This window comes from Cryptomeria japonica, chromosome 1 (genome assembly GCF_030272615.1).
Source record: "Cryptomeria japonica chromosome 1, Sugi_1.0, whole genome shotgun sequence".
NCBI classification, from domain to species: Eukaryota; Viridiplantae; Streptophyta; class Pinopsida; order Cupressales; family Cupressaceae; genus Cryptomeria; species Cryptomeria japonica.
In genome coordinates this window covers 441149056-441172006 of record NC_081405.1, presented here as the reverse complement: position 1 = coordinate 441172006, position 22951 = coordinate 441149056, and the positions used below count along the sequence as shown (strand labels likewise).

General features: G+C 37.1%; 1 protein-coding gene across 1 annotated transcript in view; it reads left to right on the top strand.

The window, feature by feature from the left end:
* Positions 1-22951, top strand: part of LOC131064760 (protoporphyrinogen oxidase 1, chloroplastic) — a 110209-nt gene that overhangs the window by 28670 nt on the left and 58588 nt on the right. Inside the window, exons 4-6 of the mRNA XM_057999031.2 lie at positions 946-1093; positions 1225-1305; positions 1767-1938. Coding sequence (XP_057855014.2) covers positions 946-1093; positions 1225-1305; positions 1767-1938 — 401 coding nt within the window. The remainder of the gene's footprint in view (positions 1-945; positions 1094-1224; positions 1306-1766; positions 1939-22951) is intronic.

Sequence of the window (22951 nt, the reverse complement as noted above, 5' to 3'; positions counted from 1 at the left end):
CTCCCTTCAGCAGCACAACTAGGAATGATAGCATTAAAAACCTCAGCTGGCAGCAAACAGTTATAAAGTTGCACCCTGGATAATGAAATCTGCAACTTGCATAGAGTATCAACAATTTAGATATATATACCATAAGAAGAGAGAAAATCTGTAAAAGTTTTGAACTTTTAATTGTCAGCCACAAGTGAAATATATAATTTTTTTTTAAATTATCACCAATATCACACGGCCACCGTATTAAACATTTTGCAAACAAATTACAACCCAAGTCCAAATGGGCTCATCCTCAGATCACATATTTAAAAGGAAGTTTTTGAAATCAACCTTGAAAAGATCTACTATTTAAAAGACATGACAAGAATTTGTATCACATAGATTTTAATTTTACACATAATGCATCCTAATCTAAATTAAATTTGTTGTGTTCAGTTTCCTCTGCTAATATCTGAAAGCTGAATTTGAATATTGCTTCTAGATATCATTGTAAAACCCAGAGTTTAGAAAGTAATTTATCATCTCCTGTGCCCTTACTTGGTTTACATTTAATTTTTCCTTAAGCATATTGCTTAAAATTAGATGCAGCCCTGTGCATTTGATCCTGCTTTACTTAGCAATAATCATCGGTCAGAGATAATTTCGTTAGAAAAACCATTGTTTTATACTGGCCACATCACATGGCCCCATTTCCATTTTTTCTTCTTCTGAAGGATTTCTTCTACTATTGTGTGTAATCTGTTAATCTAATAGGTTTATTAGGTTGGTGTATTCCCTGCAGGAGAATATATACTTTTCTTGTTTTTTAAGGCAACATCTTCAACGATGAGGCAACTGGTTTGTTGTACACCTCAATGAATATTTAAGAAGCTATATATACTCTCAAATCAATTCATTTTCCTTTGGATCAGGGCTTATTTCTGCTAAATGAAACAAGACAATGTTGTGCAGGAGTATATGCTGGAGATCCTGCCAAATTGAGCATGAAGGCAGCCTTTGGAAAGGTTTGTAGGTTAGAAGAAAAGGGTGGGAGTATCATTGGGGGAGCCATTAAAACAATTCAAGAGAGCAAAAATAGTCCAAGGCCACCACGTGATCCGTAATTACAAATACTTTGACCAAATTTTTGAAAGCTTAATGCAAGATAGTAATGGGTCGACAAGTTGTAGTCTGTAGCTTGTTATGTGAGCTGTTTCTTGACAATGTTTTCAGAATTTGACCAAACTGCAGGCGTTTGCCAAAGCCAAAGGGTCAAACGGTGGGGTCATTTAAGAAAGGACTGACAACAATACCAAATGCAATTGCTAATAGGTATGGCTATTGCCTTCTATTTTTTTTTTTTTTCGTTTCTTATTAATTAATGTATTGAGTAGGTGGAGGAATTGCTGTATCCCATGTAGACCAAAATTATTATTTGCCTGAAGACATTGTAAGCTCTGTTTTTATTCAAATATTATTATAATGTTTAAAAAGGATCAACAGCAAGAATCAAGAATTATGAACTGAGAACTGCATAAAACAAGGAAATCTGTAAATAGGAGAAACAGAATCCCTTAAAATTTAATACGCTATTTCCTTAGAATATTCTACAGATTATGGTTTCAAATATATCTTTTCATAAAATATTATTCTCATGAAAATGCTGGGCTGTGAAACTATTCTTGGATACATGATTGTAATACATTTGTTATCTGTAAAACTATGCTGAGTGCCTTTGTGGAATTCTTATATGTGTCTTCTAATGTGGAAGTTGTGGGAATTGCAATTGCTAGACTGGGTGATAAAATTAAACTAGGTTGGAAGCTTTTGGCAATCAAAAAAAATTCTAGCGGTGGATATGCCTTGACTTATGAGATTCCAGATGGCTCCATTTCTATACAAACAAAGACGGTTGTCCTCACTGTGCCATCATATGTTGCCAGCAATATTTTGCGACCACTTTCTGTAGGTATCTTTTCCTTATTATATTTCATGCTGTTATGGTGTGTTGATGTTTATTACACATTCTGCCATTTGTTTGTTTGATATTGTGAACTTTGACCTTATTTTTAAAGTATTTCTCATGTAATGTAACTTATATTTTAATCACAATAAGATATTATATTGTCAATTTTGGGATACCCAACAATGTCTGCCACAAAATTGTCTTATATATAGTTCATTTTAAGGGATTGTAATAGGTGAAGATTTTTTATGAAACCTAGCTTGACGGAATTTCCCTATAAATGCCTTAATCCAAATTTGCCTTGTTGTAACTGTTGATGAATGATAGCATCGGTCAGACGTTGGAATGACGAATTAATATGAATCCTACATAAACATGTATGTATGTATGTATGTCAGTCCACCATGTGAACTGACATACATACACACATACTTCATTCTTGTGTAAATAAAACATAATCATATTTCATGTCGTCTTTCAATGCCTGGGCCCTGAACGAATCTCTATTCTGATCTGTATGTGATCAGATCCTTGTCTTTTCTCCTGCCTTGAATCGTGGAAGGATATCCAAGGCTTAATACATCCAACGAGTTCAAGGTTGCATGATCGTATTGATTGATCAAACATTCATGTTCGCATTTATTAATATCGAACTTATAAATAAATCGGCGGTTGTGTTTGTGAAATAGTTAAATGATAGTTAACAAATCTTTAGGCAAACGCATCCCTTGGGACACGTTGTGTGTGGACATGCCTCCACGTTGTGAAGACATGTCCCCACATAACGTGCCCCTATTGAAGATATAAATACAAACCGATTTCAAAGGAGAAAATAATAGAAATCTAAAATTATGCTCTCTCCATTGAATCAGCAAATACAGTGTTAGAAATTAAACTCCAGCACCATTAACATATTGTTGACTTTTATCTTGAAGGATTAGAATTCTCGATATTAAATCTGTACATTGAACAAATAATATTAGTCTGATATAAATTTAATCCTATTTTAACATGGTATAAGAGCCTTGGTAAAGAAAGATCCAAGATTACGTTTGAGATATCAGACCATTATTTATTCAATATTACAGTCACTTTATTCTTCAAAATGTCAAGCATGATCAGATTTGAAGATCGACTTGAAGGAGCCAACAATTTCATTTCTTGGAAGCTAAGAATCATGATGCTTCTAAAGGAGAATAAATTAGACTCCTTCGTGAAAGAAAATAAAACTGAGCCTGAAAATGAACCTGAGAAAACTCAATGGATTGAAAGCAATGAGAAAGCCATGAAACATATAGTGGATGCAGTCAGAGATCATATTGTACCTATATTGGCAAAACATGAAATTGCATACCTTATGTTCAAATCTCTTGAAAGTGCATTTGAAATAAACAATACAGGCAGAACCCTTGCCCTATAAAGACAAATCAACAATATAAGTATGAACAAGGGAGAATCTGTCAATGCATACTTCATAAGAATCACTGAACTAAGGGATCAACTATCAACAGTTGGTTATGAAATTGATAGCAAGGAATTGACTCTAATAACCTTAGGTGGTCTTCCAAACTCATGGGAATCTTTTGTTCAAGGAATAAGCGCAAGATCTAAGCTCCCCAAGTTTAATCGATTAAGATCTGACTGTCTACAAGAAGAGTCAAGGCAAATAACAAAGGGAAAGCAGAAATCCATAGATGAGGATATCCATGTACTCAACACAAATTCTCATAAGAAAGGGAAGAAGAACTTTAAAAGGAAGAGAAATTACCATGGAAAAGGTTCATCCAAGCAGAAGAAGGACCTATCACAAATTCAGTGTTTTAGGTGTGACCAATACGGACACTATGCAGTCAAGTGCCCTGACAGGACAAAACAACAAGCCTCATTTGCTAAAACAGGGAAGACAAATATAGACCATGATTCTGGGAAATTTGCCTTTAACTCAGCATTATTCAATCAAGTTTCAAACAAATTAAATACATGGTTAATTGACAGCGGATCATCTAGGCACATTACAGGATACCGAGATCACCTAGAGACCATGATGGAAGAATCTGACGAAGAATTTACAATTGGGGACGATTTGGCACATCCAGTAAAAGGAGTTGGAACCTGTACCATCAAATTGAAATCCGGGGTCACTATTCAACTCACTGGAGTACTATATGTGCCAGGTATTTGTTGACGTGTATTTTGTACACTATCAAACACAGAATAAAATACCTAAAGGTACCTTATCCTCTCTTGAGTAAAGCCTCTGAATGCTGAAGATATCGCAAAAAGGATCAATCAGGGTGACTTCAAGGTTCTTTGCTGTAGGATCTCTACGTGTGGATAAGCTCTCTGTGGTATGATGTGATTTGCTGGAATCACAAGGGGACTTACACTTGATGATTGAACTTCTGATTTGCTTTGAATATTGCTGGAACACAGGATTTTACTGCCCTAGATTTGAAAAAAAGGAAAAAAGACGAGGGCAAGGAAAGGATCTAATCCTAACACTAAGAATGTAAGAGCAATGAATGATCTTTGATGAAATTCTAACTAAGTCTTGTTTTGACATCCCAGGACCATCTCCACAAGGTTAGTGCGATCTTCGAAGAAAAGCTTTATGATGTTCAAATCATCACTGCAGGCATAGACACCATCAGGTTGATGCATATCAATGAAGAAGCGACAATTGAAGTTAAACTTAAGCTGAATGATTCCAGTTGACTACACAAGACAAGTCTGCAATCAACAAACTGCTAGTAGTATGGATATACGAATTTCACCATCAATCAAACACATTTCTTCCACTCATCTAATAACATGAAATCAAATATGAGAAGTAAAGAGACCATGCAAATTGTCGAATCGACCCATAAATTTCACCATTTCTTCAATGAAGTTACAAGTCTTTTACAACAACATCTTGGCAACAATCTTTGCCTTCTCTCTCTACTCTACTCTAATTGCTATTCTATCAACTGGCTAATCACCTTCTAACTACTCTCTATTCACTAACTTCTCTCTAACTGCTTCCTAACTCTATTAGTCTTTCACAAATGAAGAGTCGGGCTTATATAGTGCCCACAATACAATTCGATGGCTAAGATCAATTTGAGATCAATGGCCAAGATTCAATAATGAAAACCCTAATTAGGGTTTGTTACAACCATTACATAACATCTAATGCTTGACCAATGATAAAATTGTATTAATTGGACACATGTCTTCTCTGGAAAATTTGACCAATGGATAGCTGGGGTAGGTACATCGAAGTTTGTGCCACCTTCCACGAGTTAGGTACATTGAATCTGGGCATGCTGAGGTGGACCAATCCGATTGGAGGAGTGATGACTGGGATGCCAACTCGTCTGACACTTGGTTGATGCCGGTTTGATGTTGCTGAGAAGCTAGCTTTAATTAACTCTTCTAAAACTATCTGCTTCTTCAACGAACCCTTGCTCTAACTTCTTTGTCTTTGATGTACAGGATGATGATGTATCTCGCCTTGGAATGCTGGATTGGAAGAAGTTATTCCTGATGATGCTTGATCGAAGTAGGCTGTCCTTGTCGATGCTAGACTGGAGGAGGTCACCCTTATCCTTGCTTGATCGTCTCTGATGAGAACCTGCCGACTTGTAGATCCTCCGGGCTTTGGAGTTGCCATCTTGATACCTACACAACATTTCAAAACTAGTAATATATCTTGAAGTGTAGAAATTAGGATTCAAAAAGGAAGATTTAAGATTTTAATTAGAAAACTTCATGATAAATCTAGAGTTATCATTTCCTAATTAACCATGCAATACTTAGACTTTTCTTAAAAAATGTCTAAAAATCAAACCTTGAACAAGGGTGTTAAGATGATTTTGCCATACCTCCTCTTGAGTATTAAATTCTAAGAAATGATGTAAAAATAGATGAATTTCGCTAGATCAAAGCCTTCTCTTGAACAAATTGCGCCTCCTTTAGCCTTCAAAAGAATCGACTCCACCCTCTTTGATCTTCAACACTTGGTAGAAATTCGCTCCACTCTAGCCAGATTTCGCTCCTCCAATTCACACTTCAACTTTGCACTTGAAAAAGGATGAATGAATGATTTGAAATATGAAACAAAACCCCTCCAATATATAGAGCGCTCACCTCTCTTCTCTCCAAGGCCGACTTGCCAAAAGGGAAATGAAAATGAAATAAAATCCTCCTCAAAAGAAGGCCGACTTGCTTGTAAAAGCAAATAAATGTATTTGAGCGCTCAACTTGTAAATTTTTTAATTTATTTAAATTAATTTTAATACCTCTAAGATGCTTATTTTGATTATTTCAAGGTACAAAATTAATTTATTAAATTAAAATGCCTTTAATTTAATGCGAATTTGATTTAATCTTTCCAAAGGCTTCGAAGTGAATAATTTTGAGGATTTTAAGGAATATTAATGCTCAATAATGTAAAAATGAAGGATATCACCAATTTCGCCCTGGACCTTCAGTGAAGGTCAGGAGCGATTTTTCAATCTTGCTCTTAATCCTTCATCTTTTGGATTCCAAATTGCTTCCAAGACATAAAATATCATCTCTTCTTCCTATCCACACAAGATTTGGTCTCAATTCCTCAAACAAAGGAGAGGATCCTGAAAAATCGCTATGGGCCCTCTCTGAGGGTCAGGAGCGATTTTTTGATTTTAGGCTTGATTCTTCATCATTTTTCATTGAAACTTCATTCATCATTTGGCAATGTCCTTCCTTAATCCACTCCAACCAAATTCGCTTTGTTGTTGCAAGGTAAAATGAGGATTTTCAACAATATCGCTATGGGCCCTCTCTGAGGGTCCGGAGCGATTTTTCGCTGTGGGCCTTCACTGAGGGTCCGGAGAGACTTTTCATTTTCTGACCAAAATCATCAAGTTTCAAAGGCAAAATAATATTCATCACGCTCTTGGAGGTCTTTTCTCCTTGTCCTAACCTTGCCTTAGCACCATTTTGAAGAAAACATGCATTTTTTGAAAATCTCGCTGTGGGCCTTCAGTGAGGGTCCGTAGCGATTTTTTGGTTCTAGGCAAATTCCTTCATCTTTTAATCTTCAAATCACCTCCAAGACATAACACATCACATCCTCCTCCCGTCCAAGCAAGTTTTTGTCTCAATTCTTCAAACAAAGGAGAGAAAACTGGAAGATCGCTATGGGCCCTCTCTGAGGGTCCGTAGCGATTTTCGTTATTGCCTTCAAAATTTTGATTCTCAACGATTTCTTTTCACTTCAAGGCTTTTCAAACATCATTTCTAACCCATGCCTAACCTTAGCTTTCCTCAAACTTGGATGAAAATTTCCCATTTTAGGTTTCTCGCTGTGGGCCCTCTCCGAGGGTCCGGAGCGATTTCTCGCTATGGGCCTTCAGTGAGGGTCCATAGTGATTTTTTGATTTTGGGTTGATTTCTTCTTGTGTTGATCCTCCAAATTATATTCAACGGATAGAACATGCTTTCCTTCATCCCTTCCAATCATAAAATCACTTTGATCTTGTAAGAGTAATGCATATTTGAAAATCTCGCTGTGGGCCCTCTCGGAGTGTCCGTAGCGATTTTTGCTACCTAGACCAAAATGCTTCACTTTTCGTCTAAAAATCACTTTGCCAAGGAAGATGTCATCTTGTTCTTTGCTATGAATAAAAATTCGTGTCCAAGAAAGGTCCAAAAATGTGCACACAAAGAAAATCGCTATGGGCCCTCTCTGAGGGTCAGGAGCGATTTTTCCTTTCCTGGGCAAAACTCCTTCAATTTATCATCTTTGATCAAGTCTAGATACCTCATTATGTTCATTCTATCCTTCACCGTGCTTTTGACATCTTAAATCGACCAAATAAGGCTAGCAATGACCCTTATAAGATTTCTCGCTGTGGGTCCTCTCTGAGGGTCAGGAGCGATTTTTCTATTTTCAACAAGGTCCTTCATTATTTCAAGTCAAAACTTCTTCAGGTGGGTGGAGAAAGTTATTCATTTCCCCTTCATGATCAAAACTTGGTCTCTTTTCATTGCAAAACGAAGGAAATCAAAATGTCGCTGTGGACCCTCTCTGAGGTTCAGGAGCGATTTTCGCTGTGGGCCCTCTCTGAGGGTCAGGAGCGAAATTTGACTTTTTGAACTCTCCGTCAGGATAATTTTATGGAATATAACATTTAAGTATAAGATTTCTTATACTTTAAGTTATATTCCATATATACTTTCAGGATGTTTGAGAGTGGTTTCAGACCTCTAGGAGTTATATTGCAAAATCTAGTTTTTGGAGGTTTTTCAATTTTCAGACTTAGTCAAATTTTAGGATCAGGACATTCCAGACTTAGTCAAATTTCAGGATCAGGACATTCCAGACTTAGTCAAATTTCAGGATCAGGACATCACTCAAGCAGGACCTGCTATCCAGGTGATCCCCTTGGCGACACTCAAAATGCAAAGGCTAACAGCCAAAACCCTAAAAGACCTAAAAACAAACCCCAGAAAAGCAAAAAGCAGGGGTCCCCATTTGCAATGGGGCGATGTGTGAAATGGTCACAACAGTATTAAGAGAAATTTAATATCTATATCAGCCCTTGAAGATGACGGATACAGAATTGCATTCATGGAAGGAAAAGTCCTAGCATGGGCAAAGAAGTCAACCATAAAAAAGGCTCAAACTGTAGGCATAAGGCAAGGACACCTTTACAAACTTTGCACTGAGTCGAATCAAGCTCTCATACATGAGACTTCTAACTCTAACGAGATCTAGCATCGAAGATTAGGCTATATTCACTTTCGTGCCCTAACTTCCATGGATAAATTTGTAACCGGACTACCTAAAATGAATCAAACTCACAATGGGGCATGTAAAGGATGTGCCTTGGGTAAAAATACTAAAAGTACTTTTCCTAATAGTTTGAGTAAAACTAAAGCTGTGTTAGAATTAGTTCATTTTGACTTATGTGGACCCATGTCCGTACCCTCCATAGGGGGATTTTTGTATTATATAATTTTCATTGATGATTTCTCCAGGAAGACCTGGATATACTTTCTAAAGTGCAAAGAATCAGAAGAGATCCTTAATAGGTTTAAAGAATTCAAAGCTATCACTGAGAATTCTTCCGGAAAGAAAGTTAAAATACTTAGAACTGACAATGGAAAAGAATACACTTCTGAAATTTTTAAAGAGTTTTGTGTAAATGCAGGGATTAAGAGGGAGTTTATTGTACCCTATAATCTCCAACAAAATGGAGTTGCTGAGAGGAAAAACAGGACCATAGTAGAAGCAGCCAGAGCTATGCTTTATGATCAAAACCTAGGAACTTCATTCTGGGCCAAAGCTTCAAATGCAGCCGTATACATTCAAAACAGATGTCCTCACTCACATTTGGAAAATAAAACTCCTGAAGAAGCCTTTACTAGTGTAAAACCAGATATTAGTCACTTAAGAGTATTTGGGTGCCCAGTCTACATTCATGTGCCCAAAGAGAAGAGACTGAAACTAGAACCTTCTAGGAGAAAAGGAATTTTTGTAGGCTACAGTGAAACCTCAAAAGCTTACAGAATATATATACCTGGACAAAGACAAATTGAGCTAAGTAGAGATGTCATCTTTGAAGAAGTCATTGCCTTTAAGAAGGCCAGGAGATCGGACGAGGTAGAAACACCTAATTCACATAAAAGGATGGAAGAAGATATTTCCCCTGAGTTTCAGAGGGAGTATACAGATGAAACTACATATGAAAGTCAGATTCCACCTGAGACTCAAGAAGAGGAACCAAAAAATAATCACAAGAGACCACTTTGGGCCAGAAAGATGATATAGGAAGCAGAAATCCTTGCAGCACCCAAAGGAACATTCAGAGAGAGCAAGAGGCCTCGGAAATTGACATATGATGCATTAATGAGTGAAATCATAAATTCTGAACCTACTGGTGTTATAGAGGCCCTCAAGCATCAAGTTTGGAAGGATGCTATGATAGAAGAGTACCAATCCATTCTAAAGAATAATGTTTGGGATATAGTTCCTAGACCAAAAGAGAAATCTGTTTTCTCCTCCAAATGGCTTTTCAAGATCAAACATGCTGCAGATGGCAGTATAGAGAAACATAAAGCATGTTTTGTTGCCAGAGGATTCTCACAGAAAGAAGGTATTGATTATGAAGAGACATTTGTACCTGTTGCCTGATATACTTCTGTTAGAGCAATCATAGCTATTGCAGCTGCTAAAGGATGGAAGATCCATCAGATGGACGTGAAAACTGCATTCTTAAATGGGACTATTGATGAGGAAGTCTATCTAGAACAACCTGAGGGCTTTGTGATTCATAATGCAGCTTCACATGTGCGCAAATTAAAGAAAGATTTATACGGACTTAAATAGGCTCCCCGAGCTTGGTATGAGAGGATTGACAACTATTTGTTGGGTCTAGGGTTCACCAAAAATGATGCAGATCCAAATCTTTATTTTAAAGTAATTAATGGTGATATGTTGATACTTATCCTATATGTTGATGATCTGCTAATTACAGGAGAAGATCATCTTATTATTCAATGTAAGAAGGACCTGGCATCAGAATTTGATATGAAAGACTTGGGCAGTTTACACTACTTCCTTGGATTGGAAGTTTGGCAGAAACCAGATGGTATTTTTCTAAATCAAGGGAAATACACCATAGATATTCTGAAAAGATTTGGAATGTGGGACTGTAGACCTATGTCAACACCCATGGAAACCAACTTACATAAACTAAAAGAAGCAGCAATAGAATCCAGACTTGCTAACCCCACTCTTTACAGACAGATAATTGGGTCATTGATGTACCTGGTTAACACTCGATTGGATATTTGCTATGCAGTGAATGCCTTGAGCCAGTTTATGTGTGAACCTCGAGAAATACATCTTGTTGCTGCTAAGCATATATTAAGGTACCTTCAAGGTACTATTGGACTTGGACTCAAATATAAAAATGATAATCTAAATCTACATGGTTACTCTGATTCCGATTGGGCTGGAAGTGTGATTGATTGGAAAAGCACATCAGGATGTTGCTTCAGTTTGGGATCAGCTATGATTTCTTGGATATGCAGAAAACAGTCTTCAGTAGCACAAAGCTCAACAAAAGCTGAATACATTGCAGCATCTTTGGGAGCTAGAGAAGCAGTATGGCTCCGAAAACTACTTGTGGGATTATTTGGAGAGCCTCTAAAGCCTACTATCATCCACTGTGACAATCAAAGTTGCATCAAATTGTCTGTAAATCCAGTGTTCCATGATAGATCGAAGCATATAGAGATTCCTTACCACTATGTGAGAGACATGGTAGAAATGAATGTGATCCAGATGGAGTATATTAATACAAGTGATCAAACAACTGACATTCTTACCAAACCTCTCCCCAGAGTAAATGTTGAATACTTCAGGAAGAAACTTGGTATGATTGAAATGTAAGTTATTGAAATAATTTCTAAATTTCTATTGTATTAATATAAATAAAGATGTTTAAAGTGTAAACTCTTTTGTCATATGTGTGACTCTATGACTTATGGGCCTGCCTTGTGTACATTATTGAAAGGTGACGATCTTTCAAATAATGAACACCTGTATTGATCATTGTAAAGTGACGACTTTACAAGGATCTATCCACTACCATGATGAATATCATGTGACTTGATATTCATGGACATATCATGATAGTTTATATCTCTTGGGCTTAGTGATAGATATCATGAGACTTGATATCAGTTGAATATCATTATGCTTCTTATGAGATGATCATGGTGGGTATTATGTGACGTAATATTCATGGAAATGCCATGACCTGTTATGATAGACATCATGAGACGTGATGTCAGTGCACATATCATAACTAGGATGTTTATGTGAAGAATGTCACGTGACTTGATGTTCTTAATTCATCCTTCAATATCACGAGTTAGGTGATATCTCCATACTTAATCATCTTCCCTAGCTAAGAGGGAGTGTTGATGAATGATAGCATCGGTCAGACGTTGGAATGACGAATTAATATGAATCCTACATAAACATGTATGTATGTATGTATGTCAGTCCACCATGTGAACTGACATACATACACACATACTTCATTCTTGTGTAAATAAAACATAATCATATTTCATGCCATCTTTCTATGCCTGAATGAATCTCCATTCTGATCTGTATGTGATCAGATTCTTGTCTTTTCTCCTGCTTTGAATCGTGGAAGGATACCCAAGGCTTAATACATCCAACGAGTTCAAGGTTGCATGATCGTATTGATTGATCAAACATTCATGTTCGCATTTATTAATATCGAACTTATAAATAAATCGGCGGTTGTGTTTGTGAATTAGTTAAATGATAGTTAACAAATCTTTAGGCAAACACATCCCTTGGGACACGTTGTGTGTGGATATGCCTCCATGTTGTGGAGACATGTCCCCACATAACGTGCCCCTATTGAAGATATAAATACAAACGGATTTCAAAGGAGAAAATAATAGAAATCGAAAATTATGCTCTCTCCATTGAATCAGCAAATACAGTGTTAGAAATTAAACTCCAGCACCATTAACATATTGTTGACTTTCATCTTGAAGGATCAGAATTCTCGATATTAAATCTGCACATTGAACAAATAGTATTAGTCTGATATAAATTTAATCCTATTTTAACAGTAACATTAACTATTTAAAAATGTCATTTTGATTTTGCTTGGCTAGATCACTTAGATGAACAAATCACACAAATTAACATAAAAGTTTTAAATTCAATAGAGTTTCTGCAGACCACGTGGATGGACAACTTACATAAATCAATATAGAACATATAAAGTTCTTGCAAAAGTCAATTAGAGTTGCTTGACAATAGTTGGGAGTAACAACATAAATAATATAATGGAATCTGGAGGAAACTTCACCATTTGCATTGCTTTTGATATTGATAAAAGTGGGATTTTGAAGGGCTTGAACCCTTTTAAAAAACGGCCGACATTAGGAAAATGGAAAGAGTTCCATGAGGTACGGAACCATAAAAAAACACCAAAACAGCAGAAAGAACCAAAAAAGAGAGAATCTGCAGCAGAACATCAGTAAAACAAAACAACAAAGGATAAAAATTAATTATAATTAGCCAGCTTCTGAAGTCCACCACAGCCTGCCACTCCTTGGTCAAGAAAATGACCTGATTTGCAAAGGTAACATCTATGGGGTCATCATTGAGAGCAATGGTTTCACCTTTTGGCTTGTGGTATTTGCCCCGGTTCTTTTGCCTGGGCCTTCTTGTTTATTCTTCCTTTGCCTTTTCTGGAGCTCACTATGCAGAACATAAAGTAAAGAACACCACCTGGGACAGACTCCTTTAGCCACTTCTGATACTCCTGCATGATGAGGAACTTCTTCTCGAAAACTTCTTCACTTCCTTTAATATTTCTTCACCAATCTGTGTTTTCTGTCAGTACTTTACCTGTTCAAACGGTTTCATCTCAATATCCTGCATTCTTTAACAGGTGGTATGATGTTGGGCCGAGAATATTTTCGTCGCATTAGCATGAAGGTTGAGGCTTTCTTCGAGTTTCTCCACATGGTCCCTCAGGTTGCTGTAGTTGGGACTCTCCTCATCCTGTTGCACATTAGGCTGACTGGGTGGGGTTTTAGGTTGTTCCAGCATAGAGCTCTTGGGTTGAGGGGTAGGCTGATCCTTATTGAGCCCACACCTAGGATGTTTAGTCATGGAAGCTTAGGAGGTAGTTTGGGGCTGGGAGTGTGAAAGATCCCCAGCCAAATCTGATCCGAATTTCTGATTTATGTGGTTTGCTGGTTGTGTTTGAATGAGTTTGTTTGAAAGGTTTTTGCTTGAGTTTTGATGCCAAATATGAATGCAAGGGCTTTATATGATTTTGGTGCAATAATTGACATTTACTATGCTTTTTAACACAATATATATGATTGATATAAAAATCAGAATACTGTTTTGTAAGGACAGCAACATGCAAATTCAGGTTTAGCAATTAGAACACAAAACCATAAGAGTCATCATACCTGATAATACCATCGCTATTGGAATTTTATTGAGAAAAGTGCAAAGGCAAGGTACAAGAAAATGCCACCAGACAGCTACAGGAGGTCAATTTGTGTTATGAACCCTAAAATGTTTGTATGAATGTTGAGAAAGCCCTTATTGCAGAAGTTCGAATGCTGCTCCAGACTTGTGTAATTCTGATTTGCAAAATCAGACTTAATTATTTCTGATCTGAGGTCCGATTTTTGCTCCAAACCCTAATGCCAGCTGTAGCTTGTTATATATTCCTCTGTATAGAAGGTACAACAGGCTTGGTGTGCTGCTGAATGACGAATATATAGGCCCAAATGACCCAGATCTGCGATCTGATTCCAAAGATCTGCTCTTCAATATGTCTGATCTGCTGATAATACCAAATAATGATGCCAATCTGCTCGATGATGAATTTGGAATGAATTCACCCTCCAAGAAATGTTGGGGTTTTGTCCAACCTTCCAATCTCTAGGGAGTTTTCGTTCCTAGAAGTCTGTTGGCCGCTGAAATTCTTTCAAAGAGTTCAATTCCAAAGTTTTCTGCTGTAAAAAATATATGCATGAATGAATGAATGAAGCCTCCAAATGTTGCTTAATTGACCTCTAACCCTAATCGCCTCTTTTAGGGTTTCCTTTTCATCTTAATAATGTTTAAATTTATTTTTACTCCTAAGAGGTTCAAAGTTCATGTTGGCATTATACACTCAGATGAGAAAGGTAGATGTTGTCATTGATGGCAACAAGGTTCCACAGGTTCAACCGGCCATAGACTTCACCTGCCGGCACTGGTAGATACAACAAGGCTTATTCACACCGGCATCCAGTTTACACCGACAGAAGATTATACTGGCATTCCAGGCTGACTTGACAATAAGTATTGTTTATGTGAAATAAATTGTAATGTAAATTATAATTGTATGGCCGACATGTTGTATTGTAAAGACTCCTATATTTATGAGTTCTTGTAGGTCATTTGAGAAGAAGTGAGCGGTAACATGAGATAAGATAGGATATGATAGCGAATAGTTGTATATGCATTTTGATGTGTTTATTTTGGAGCGAATAAGAAGCAGAGCAGAGCGAAGACTATTCTGTATAAGCAGAATCATTTGACAGCATACTAGCTAGGGTTTTTGGCAGAGGCAGAACCGGTATCAGACAAAGCACAACAACGAACTCATCCAACATTTTGATGCAAGTTGTAAGAGTTCATTTTATGTTTACATCAGTGTGATGTTGTAGTCAGTGTGACTCCATTTTTGTTGTTGAGCAGTGAGCTCTAGGCAGTTGGCCTTCCTGCATGTGCAGGCCCCTTTTGTACTAAGTAATATTTATTCATATGGCCAGTGAGTAAATATTGTGGGTCACAAATCCCACCGAGGTTTTCCCCTTACCGGGTTTCCTCGCCAAAATATTTGTGTTATGATGTGCATTGATGCTGATTCCTTTGTTTCTCTTTATTGCATTATTGTTTGCTTACCGACATATTAATCTCAGTTACAGAATTGTAAATAAGTTTAAATCATTCATTTACCGGTCAGACACTGATTCACCCCCCCCTCCCTCTTAGTGTCTTTGGGATTAATCAATTATCTAACAGTTCAAACCTCTCCAAGGGTTTATTTATCATTAATTAAATGACCACCTTTTAAAACAACTTAACCCACCTAGGGGTGTGTGCCATGGGGGGCCACTTTATTATTTTATAAAGTAATTTAATATTAAAATCACTTTATTTTATTTAAAATGAAACATTAAAGCAATAACTTTAATATTTCAAATTTATTCCTGGATCCACCTAAACTCCAAATTGAAAATTGAGTGTTGCTGCTAGACCAAGGGTGATGTCTAAATATAGCAGAGCAATTGGCAGTCTCCTAAAAAATAGGGATTCCCCTAAAAAATAGGAGATTGTCTCGAGACTATGGTAAACACTCCTAAGCCACTCGGCTATGCTCTTGGCCCTCCGGGTGGTCAAACAATCAACTGGCAGTCTCCTAAAAATTAGGAACCCTCCAAATTAATATGATACTGCCCCCGAACTCCCAAAACGCCATCAATACTCCTTAGAAGGTCACCAAACTCCCAAATGGGCTCCCTATCTACCATGTTTGCCCACATGAAGCTTGATTATAGGCTAACACTTGCCGACAACTGAACTATGGAAGGGACATTACAGAGTGGGGTTTGTAGTAGATGGACACTCTTCCAAAATAGCTTTTCTTTTGTGGGCAGGTTTATTATCTGGTGGAAATAGGTGAATAATTACCCGAGTGGAAATTGTATGGTGTTTAGTACGAGGTACAAGAGTTTTCACCAGTGAGGTATGATTAGGCATATCCATGACTATAGCCTTAGGGCACAGGGGAGAGTGAGAATCCTTAGATCCACTTTGAGGAATAGGTGATGAGGGTGGTTGAGGTGGAAGTAGTTTGACACATTGAAGGAATTAGGGCAAGGTTGATAATCCTAGGGAGGAATGAAGGAATGGGTGTTTTGGCTTGCTCAAACCTATACATGTAGTAGATGAGGCTTTGGTGAAGGGGCAACTTAGTCTTCCCAAGGAGGATATTCGACATAGAACTTTCAAGAGAACAAAACAAACAGAAAGGGAAGCTCATTTTCTTATTGTCATGGAGGTGATTTACATGGTGAAGTGATAGGATCAGAGTCCCCAAGGTTTTTTCAAGTGTCCTCATCATGGGGACATGGGACACCTAAGGGACAACCCTATAAATTCTGCATATTGACAGTGAATTCTATAAGCAATTTGACTTTGACTCTCAATTTAACACAAATTTGGCATAAGAATTCCGCTAGTTCTTATATGTTAGGGTTCTATAATGCATATGTGCATGCTTTATCCATGTTTTCATATGAATACATTAAATTTTCCTGTATATTTTAATTTTCCCTATTTTTATATATTCGTCCCCTTTGCCATCCCCTAGCCATCCCCACAATTGGCAAAAAAATTGCTGTCCTGGAAACGTGTCCCCCTGTCCGTTGTTGTCCTTGTCTCAAAAACTTGGGGTAATGTAGGATAGGAGTATATATGCTTATACCCTAAGTCACTAGGTTCGAATTCGAATTCGAAGTTCGACAACTTTGAAATTTGAATGAAGTTCGATGAGGGAAAAATTCAAATTAAGTTCGCCATATGTATAAATATGCCAGATATATTCTATAAAACAACCAATCTTTCATATGGGGGATGGTTCCATATGAATTGCTAATAAGGTTTATTGTAAGTAACATCTTTATCTCATCTTATGAGAATAACAGAATCACCAAATACTGAAATACCTCACTGATTGGGTAATCAATTATCATCTTCAGCATTTTTTTTCTCATCCTAATTGAGGGTTCTAACAGACATAAATATCCTGAAGAAAGAACGGGTTAATGGGTTTTAATCAAAGAAAAGAAGATGTGTTTAAAAAATATTAACAGAAGAAGAAGGCCAAAAATTTATTTAAAAAAAAAAAAAATTTTTTTTTTTTTTTTGAAGCTCGGCGAATTTCAACGAATTTTTTTTTTTTTTGAAGTTCGGCGAATTTCGAACTTCAAGGATGAAATTTGGCCAAACCTGGTGACTTAGCTTATACCTATCCTCAAACATGAAGTAATGCATGAGGACTTTTGCCACATCTTTTAGTGTCTAGGTAGGTCCTTGTGGTTAAAAGCATTTTGAAACTTGGAAATTTTTCTCCCCTCTTGAGGAAGGCTTCCATATACTGGTGGTTTTGATTTTCAATAGTTTTTTTGTTACTTCATGCCCTCCATTCTAAGCCTCATCACCATGGCAATTAGCTCCTTTGAGACCTTGAAGGAAATCCATTGCAGATAGATAGTTCTATTCTTCCAAATTTGGCACATTTATAAGACAAAATGGGGTCATTGTAATGTCCCCTTTAGCAAATACCCTAGTTTTTGCCCCAAAGTCACAATTTCAAGCTCATTGAAAGCATAATCCGTAAAATAGATATTTCCTACTAGGGTTAGGAAGATTATTTTAGTCATATGATATATCTTATTCATTAATGGAATTCAATCATAGGAGAGTTAGGATAAGGGGGCATATTAGGGTGCCTTAAACGATCCTCTACCCTAGGCCCAAGAGCGGATATACCATCCCTCTTGGCCATCATGTGGCCCTTTCCCATCCATATGAGGGGGTGTACCTAGTGAGGAATCCTATAGCCATTCCCCTCTTCTTGTTGCCGTTATTCTCCTCCTTATGACTGGAGTTCCTTAATCCAATGGTCAACCATGGTAGAGGTTTGGGGAAACTGCAATAGGGTGTCCGGAACATCCTTCCTTTCTAAGACCAAGGGTAGGGCACTCTGTACCCCCTTGGCTTCATGGGACTATCCGTCACCACCATAAGGTGGCTTGCTTAGAAGAGGACCTCATAACTGTTTCCCCTCCTTGTGCTCCCTTACTATCACTATCATGGTTGATTGCAGCTTATAAATAGACAAAGAATTACACATTATTGTCTATATCCTATACGTATGAGATCATATGATAATATATAGAATCACATTATTGCATCCATATTATTCATATGTGAATAGATAGAATCACATCATATTGCCTACCACCCAATCCAGGTGTAATACTTAATGATTGTATGCCTGAATCTGGCTGCCTTGTATCAGATCTCTTCTTGTATCGTATTGCTTAGAAGAGGACCTCATAACTGTTTCCCCTCCTTGTACTCCCTTACTATCCCTATCATGGTTGATTGCAGCATTTAAATAGACAAAGAACTACACACTATTGTCTATATCCTATACGTAAGAGATCATAAAATAATATATAGTATCACATTATTGCATCCATATTATTCATATGTGAATATATAGAATCACGTCATATTGCCTACCACCCAATCACAAGTGTAATACTTAATGATTGTATGCCTGAATCTGGCTGCCTTGTATCAGATCTCTTCTTGATCGATCAACTCTTCTGACCCGATTCCTTTCTGCCCTCTTGAATTGATTGGCTTGCTGAATTTATACCATCTCTATTGGAGAAAAGGATCATGTCCCCTCCCACCGGTATGACTTATGGAAGGGTGGCATCCTTTGGTCCTTTCCCCTCAGTTTTGACTCATGCAAAGAGGCGTCTTCTCCTAAAGGCTAAAACACTCCTTTTGTTTTTACTAATTCATCGCTGAGTAATAATAATCACTATCCCTTTGTCCAAGTCTTCATTCGATTTGCGTTTTTTAATCACAGCGTTATCCAATGTTTTCCTAATGGCAGATCATTTGTGAAGTCTTATGAATAAGACAAATTCTCCTGAGGGATTATGGTGGGGCCATGACAGTCATACCTGTTAATATCTTCAATGGTAAGGTCACCTATGCTTAGGTTGCTCCAGATGACTACAACAATGCTACAGACTTTTTTACATAACAAGGCTCAATTCTTAGCATGTCTTCCCCCATGGTTCGGCTTCTTTCAACAGACATGCAGTTTTTGGAAACTAAACTTGACTCTTCACAATGGTCATGAAGATTCAAATCATGCAAATGAGGTGTTACTTGATGCCTGTATGGGTTTACCTTTTCATGATTACAACACATCCTCTCCACAATACAATCCACTCTATGATGATTTCTGTGGTACTTCTCATTAATCATCCTTGTGATAAACCAATCTAATCTTGGAAAAGGCTGCAAAGGGCCAATGGGGCTTTCTATAATTATTGTCAAGGCTTTGTTTAATGTTAGGGAGTAGAGACTTCTCCATGTGCCAATAATAGTAGTCCCCTAAGGTGCCTCCCAAATTCGCAAGGAGATCGATATGTCATGATCTGTTCCTGATCTTCATATTCTCTTTAATCAATATATAGCTTATGCCTTGTCTAGTAAGAAGAACTCAATGTTGTAATTCTAATCTAGTGACTTTGTTTAATATTTAGTGCCGACTTTATTAATAATAATACAATGACTTTATTATTAACATAACATGCCAATATGTTTAATAAAATAAATATGTCTAGTGGCGGATTAACAATTAAAGGTCAGGGGTCATAGTCTGAGACTCTGAAGAGACACCTCTGAATGAATTCACACGTCCCTCTTGATAGACATCGCTCTTGTGCCTAAATAAAAAGAGGTCAATTCTCATTGGAGAGGCATCAGACAAACATTGAAGAAACCATTGAAGGAAAAGAGTTAAAGATCAGTGAGCATACTTCAACCGGTCATCAAAGGCATTAAGAAAGAAATAAAGAAATAGACTTCAAACAGTTTGAGCTCCTTCCAGTGACAGAAGAGACAAGGAGATAGGACAGTGACAGATCTAGTTAAGCAATCAACATCAAACCAAGAAAGATCGAACTGCTGGTAACTTCTATGAACATAACCTTTATCACAGCATTATTATCATTACAGTCTAATCTCAGCATTATAGTAATATCATCTTATCTACTTCCGTCATCATTATTGCTGCCTAATTAATATTAATACATGTTCGGTACTATCATGATGGTCTCAGCCTTAATTTACCATTCCAGCAATTATATCAATTTAGTATTAGGGCCAGCATATAATAAATCTAATAGTAGTTCATATGGTAATAGTACTTGGCATTGTTGTAGATCAAACATCTTAGAAATGCTATTATTATTAGAGCATCATTACTATTAGGGCAGCATTAGTTGATAGCATCACAATCTTACTTATTAGCATTATCAGCACATTACATATTCTAAGAGATATGATAGAAATTGTGTTTAATGATAGTTCATCTTGTAGGGGGAGGTATGAGATGTAATGGACGGGTGATGTGGGGCTCGTCAACAAGCCGTTCTAGAACGACCAAAGTGGTGTCTAGGACCTTGAGGGCCCTTACCTTGAGGAGTTAAGAAATCCGGTTACATTCTCTACCTAACCCCACAAGACATTGTTATCTCGGGAGAAATAGGACTTGATAGGTAAGCAAGTACAAGCTGCCAAGTGGAGCAAGAGGGTTGTAGAAGGCAACCTCTCTTGGGCTTGTTGTAGAAATGTCTCCAAGCGAATCCTTCATGTCTCTTCCCCCAACTCTTATGTGTTGTAGTATTGGAATTTGATTAATTATGAAATTGTCTAACCCTAACAATATTTTGTATATGTATCTATGTATATGTTCTTATATTTTGTGTGCAGGATCTACATACAAGATTTCATTATGGTAAGTAAGATATTATTTGGTAAGATTCAAAACCCTAACCCTAATTTCTGAAATATGTGACTTTTAGGTCAAACTAGGGCAGATTGGGAAGGGGACATTATATGATAGCCTTGTTACTTTCCCAATAGATATGCACAATTTTGAAGTTGTTGTTGGGTTACAATATTTTTTAGCACATCAATGGTGTTCTTGTAAGACCAACAAGGAACAAATTTAAAATTAAGCATGCCAATAAGAGTAACCTTCAACCTCAATGTTGGATATGCCAAGATCCCTAACCATAGCTAAACCCTATATAGCCACATTGGCTTTAGCATAGTTGTTTGTTTGGACCCCCAAGTTTTTGGAAAAAGCAAAAATGAACTCCCTTTTGCAGTTCTCAACATTCTACTCCCACCTGCATGACTTGAGTTAACTTTAGAAGAGCCGTCAAAGTTCAATTTAACCCATCTTGGATCAGGGGGATTCCACACTGTATTTCTTCTTCTTTGATTTTTTTGTATCCACACTGCGTAGGTTGGAAGGAATGCTCCAGTTAACAACATTTTCCTTCTCAACTGTAGCAGTGAGCTTTTTAGGTCATTTAATTTGGGCTGCTTTAACATTCTCTTGGATATTCTGGATGATTTTATCTAGAAGTACATTCCAAGGCCTTCTTTTATTTCTAAAAATTAAAATCTTGTTACTCCTCTCCTTCTAGATGCCCCAAAAGGTGTGAGGGAGGGCTTGCAACCATCTAATAGTAGGGTTTATTCCATTGGCAAGGGTTTACTTTTTTCATAATTACAAATTGTGTGAGGGATAGTTTCATTACCCAACATCATGTTCGAAGGAAACCGTTGTTTTTCTAGCAAGAGCTACAACACTTGAAAGTAGCGCATGCTCACAATCTTTGAGCATAGATTCCTCGATAAGATAACCCTCAATATTGACACTTGACCAATGGTTGCAAGTAAAGACCAGGACAGTTTTATGAGCGTGATTGAAACACTGTCATGCTAGTAAAATTATCAAAGTAAGATGAAATGCTTTTAGGTTCAAATAGGAAAAAACTCTACAGAAATTTGAAAGCACTTGTGAGATTTGCATAAGACATCTTATAAGGCAGGGCCTTCTTGAAAAATATGCTTTTCTTAATCATAATGGATGAGAAAATGTCTTTGTAGGAGCATTTGATGAAGATCAAAGACATTTGCGATCAATTGTCAACCATAGGTCACAAGATGAAGAAGATATGGTGGTTATTACTTTGAAAAGCTTACCACAAGCCTATGAAAATTTTATTGAGACACTCAACATCACATCTACTAGTGTTGACCTAAATTTTGAAGAGTTGTGCAATAAGCTCTTGCAGCAAGAGAGATGGAAGAAACAATTTGGAAGCTGTACAGATACATAGAGTTTTGAATAAGAATTCACAACCAAGGATAATGATAAAGGAAAATCGACTCAGAAGAAAGGACAAAGGAATAATGAGGATACTTCAAAGAACTTGAAAAAGATCACGTCACTATTGTGGTAAACTTGGTTATATGAAGAAGCATTGCAGAAAGTGGTTAGCTAAATAAAAATCCAACCAAGGAGGGCCTCCACAAAAGGCTCATGTTGTAGAGCATTCTGAGTAGGAGTTAGCCTTTTATGCTTTCATGTTTGAACGACCAATAGATCAGTCAAATCTTTTGCATGGTACATTGATTTTGGAGCATCTTGACATTTCACCCACAAGAAAGATTGGTTCATGGAGTACACGACTTGCTTAGATTCATTGTTCTTTGCTGGTGGTGAGGATTAC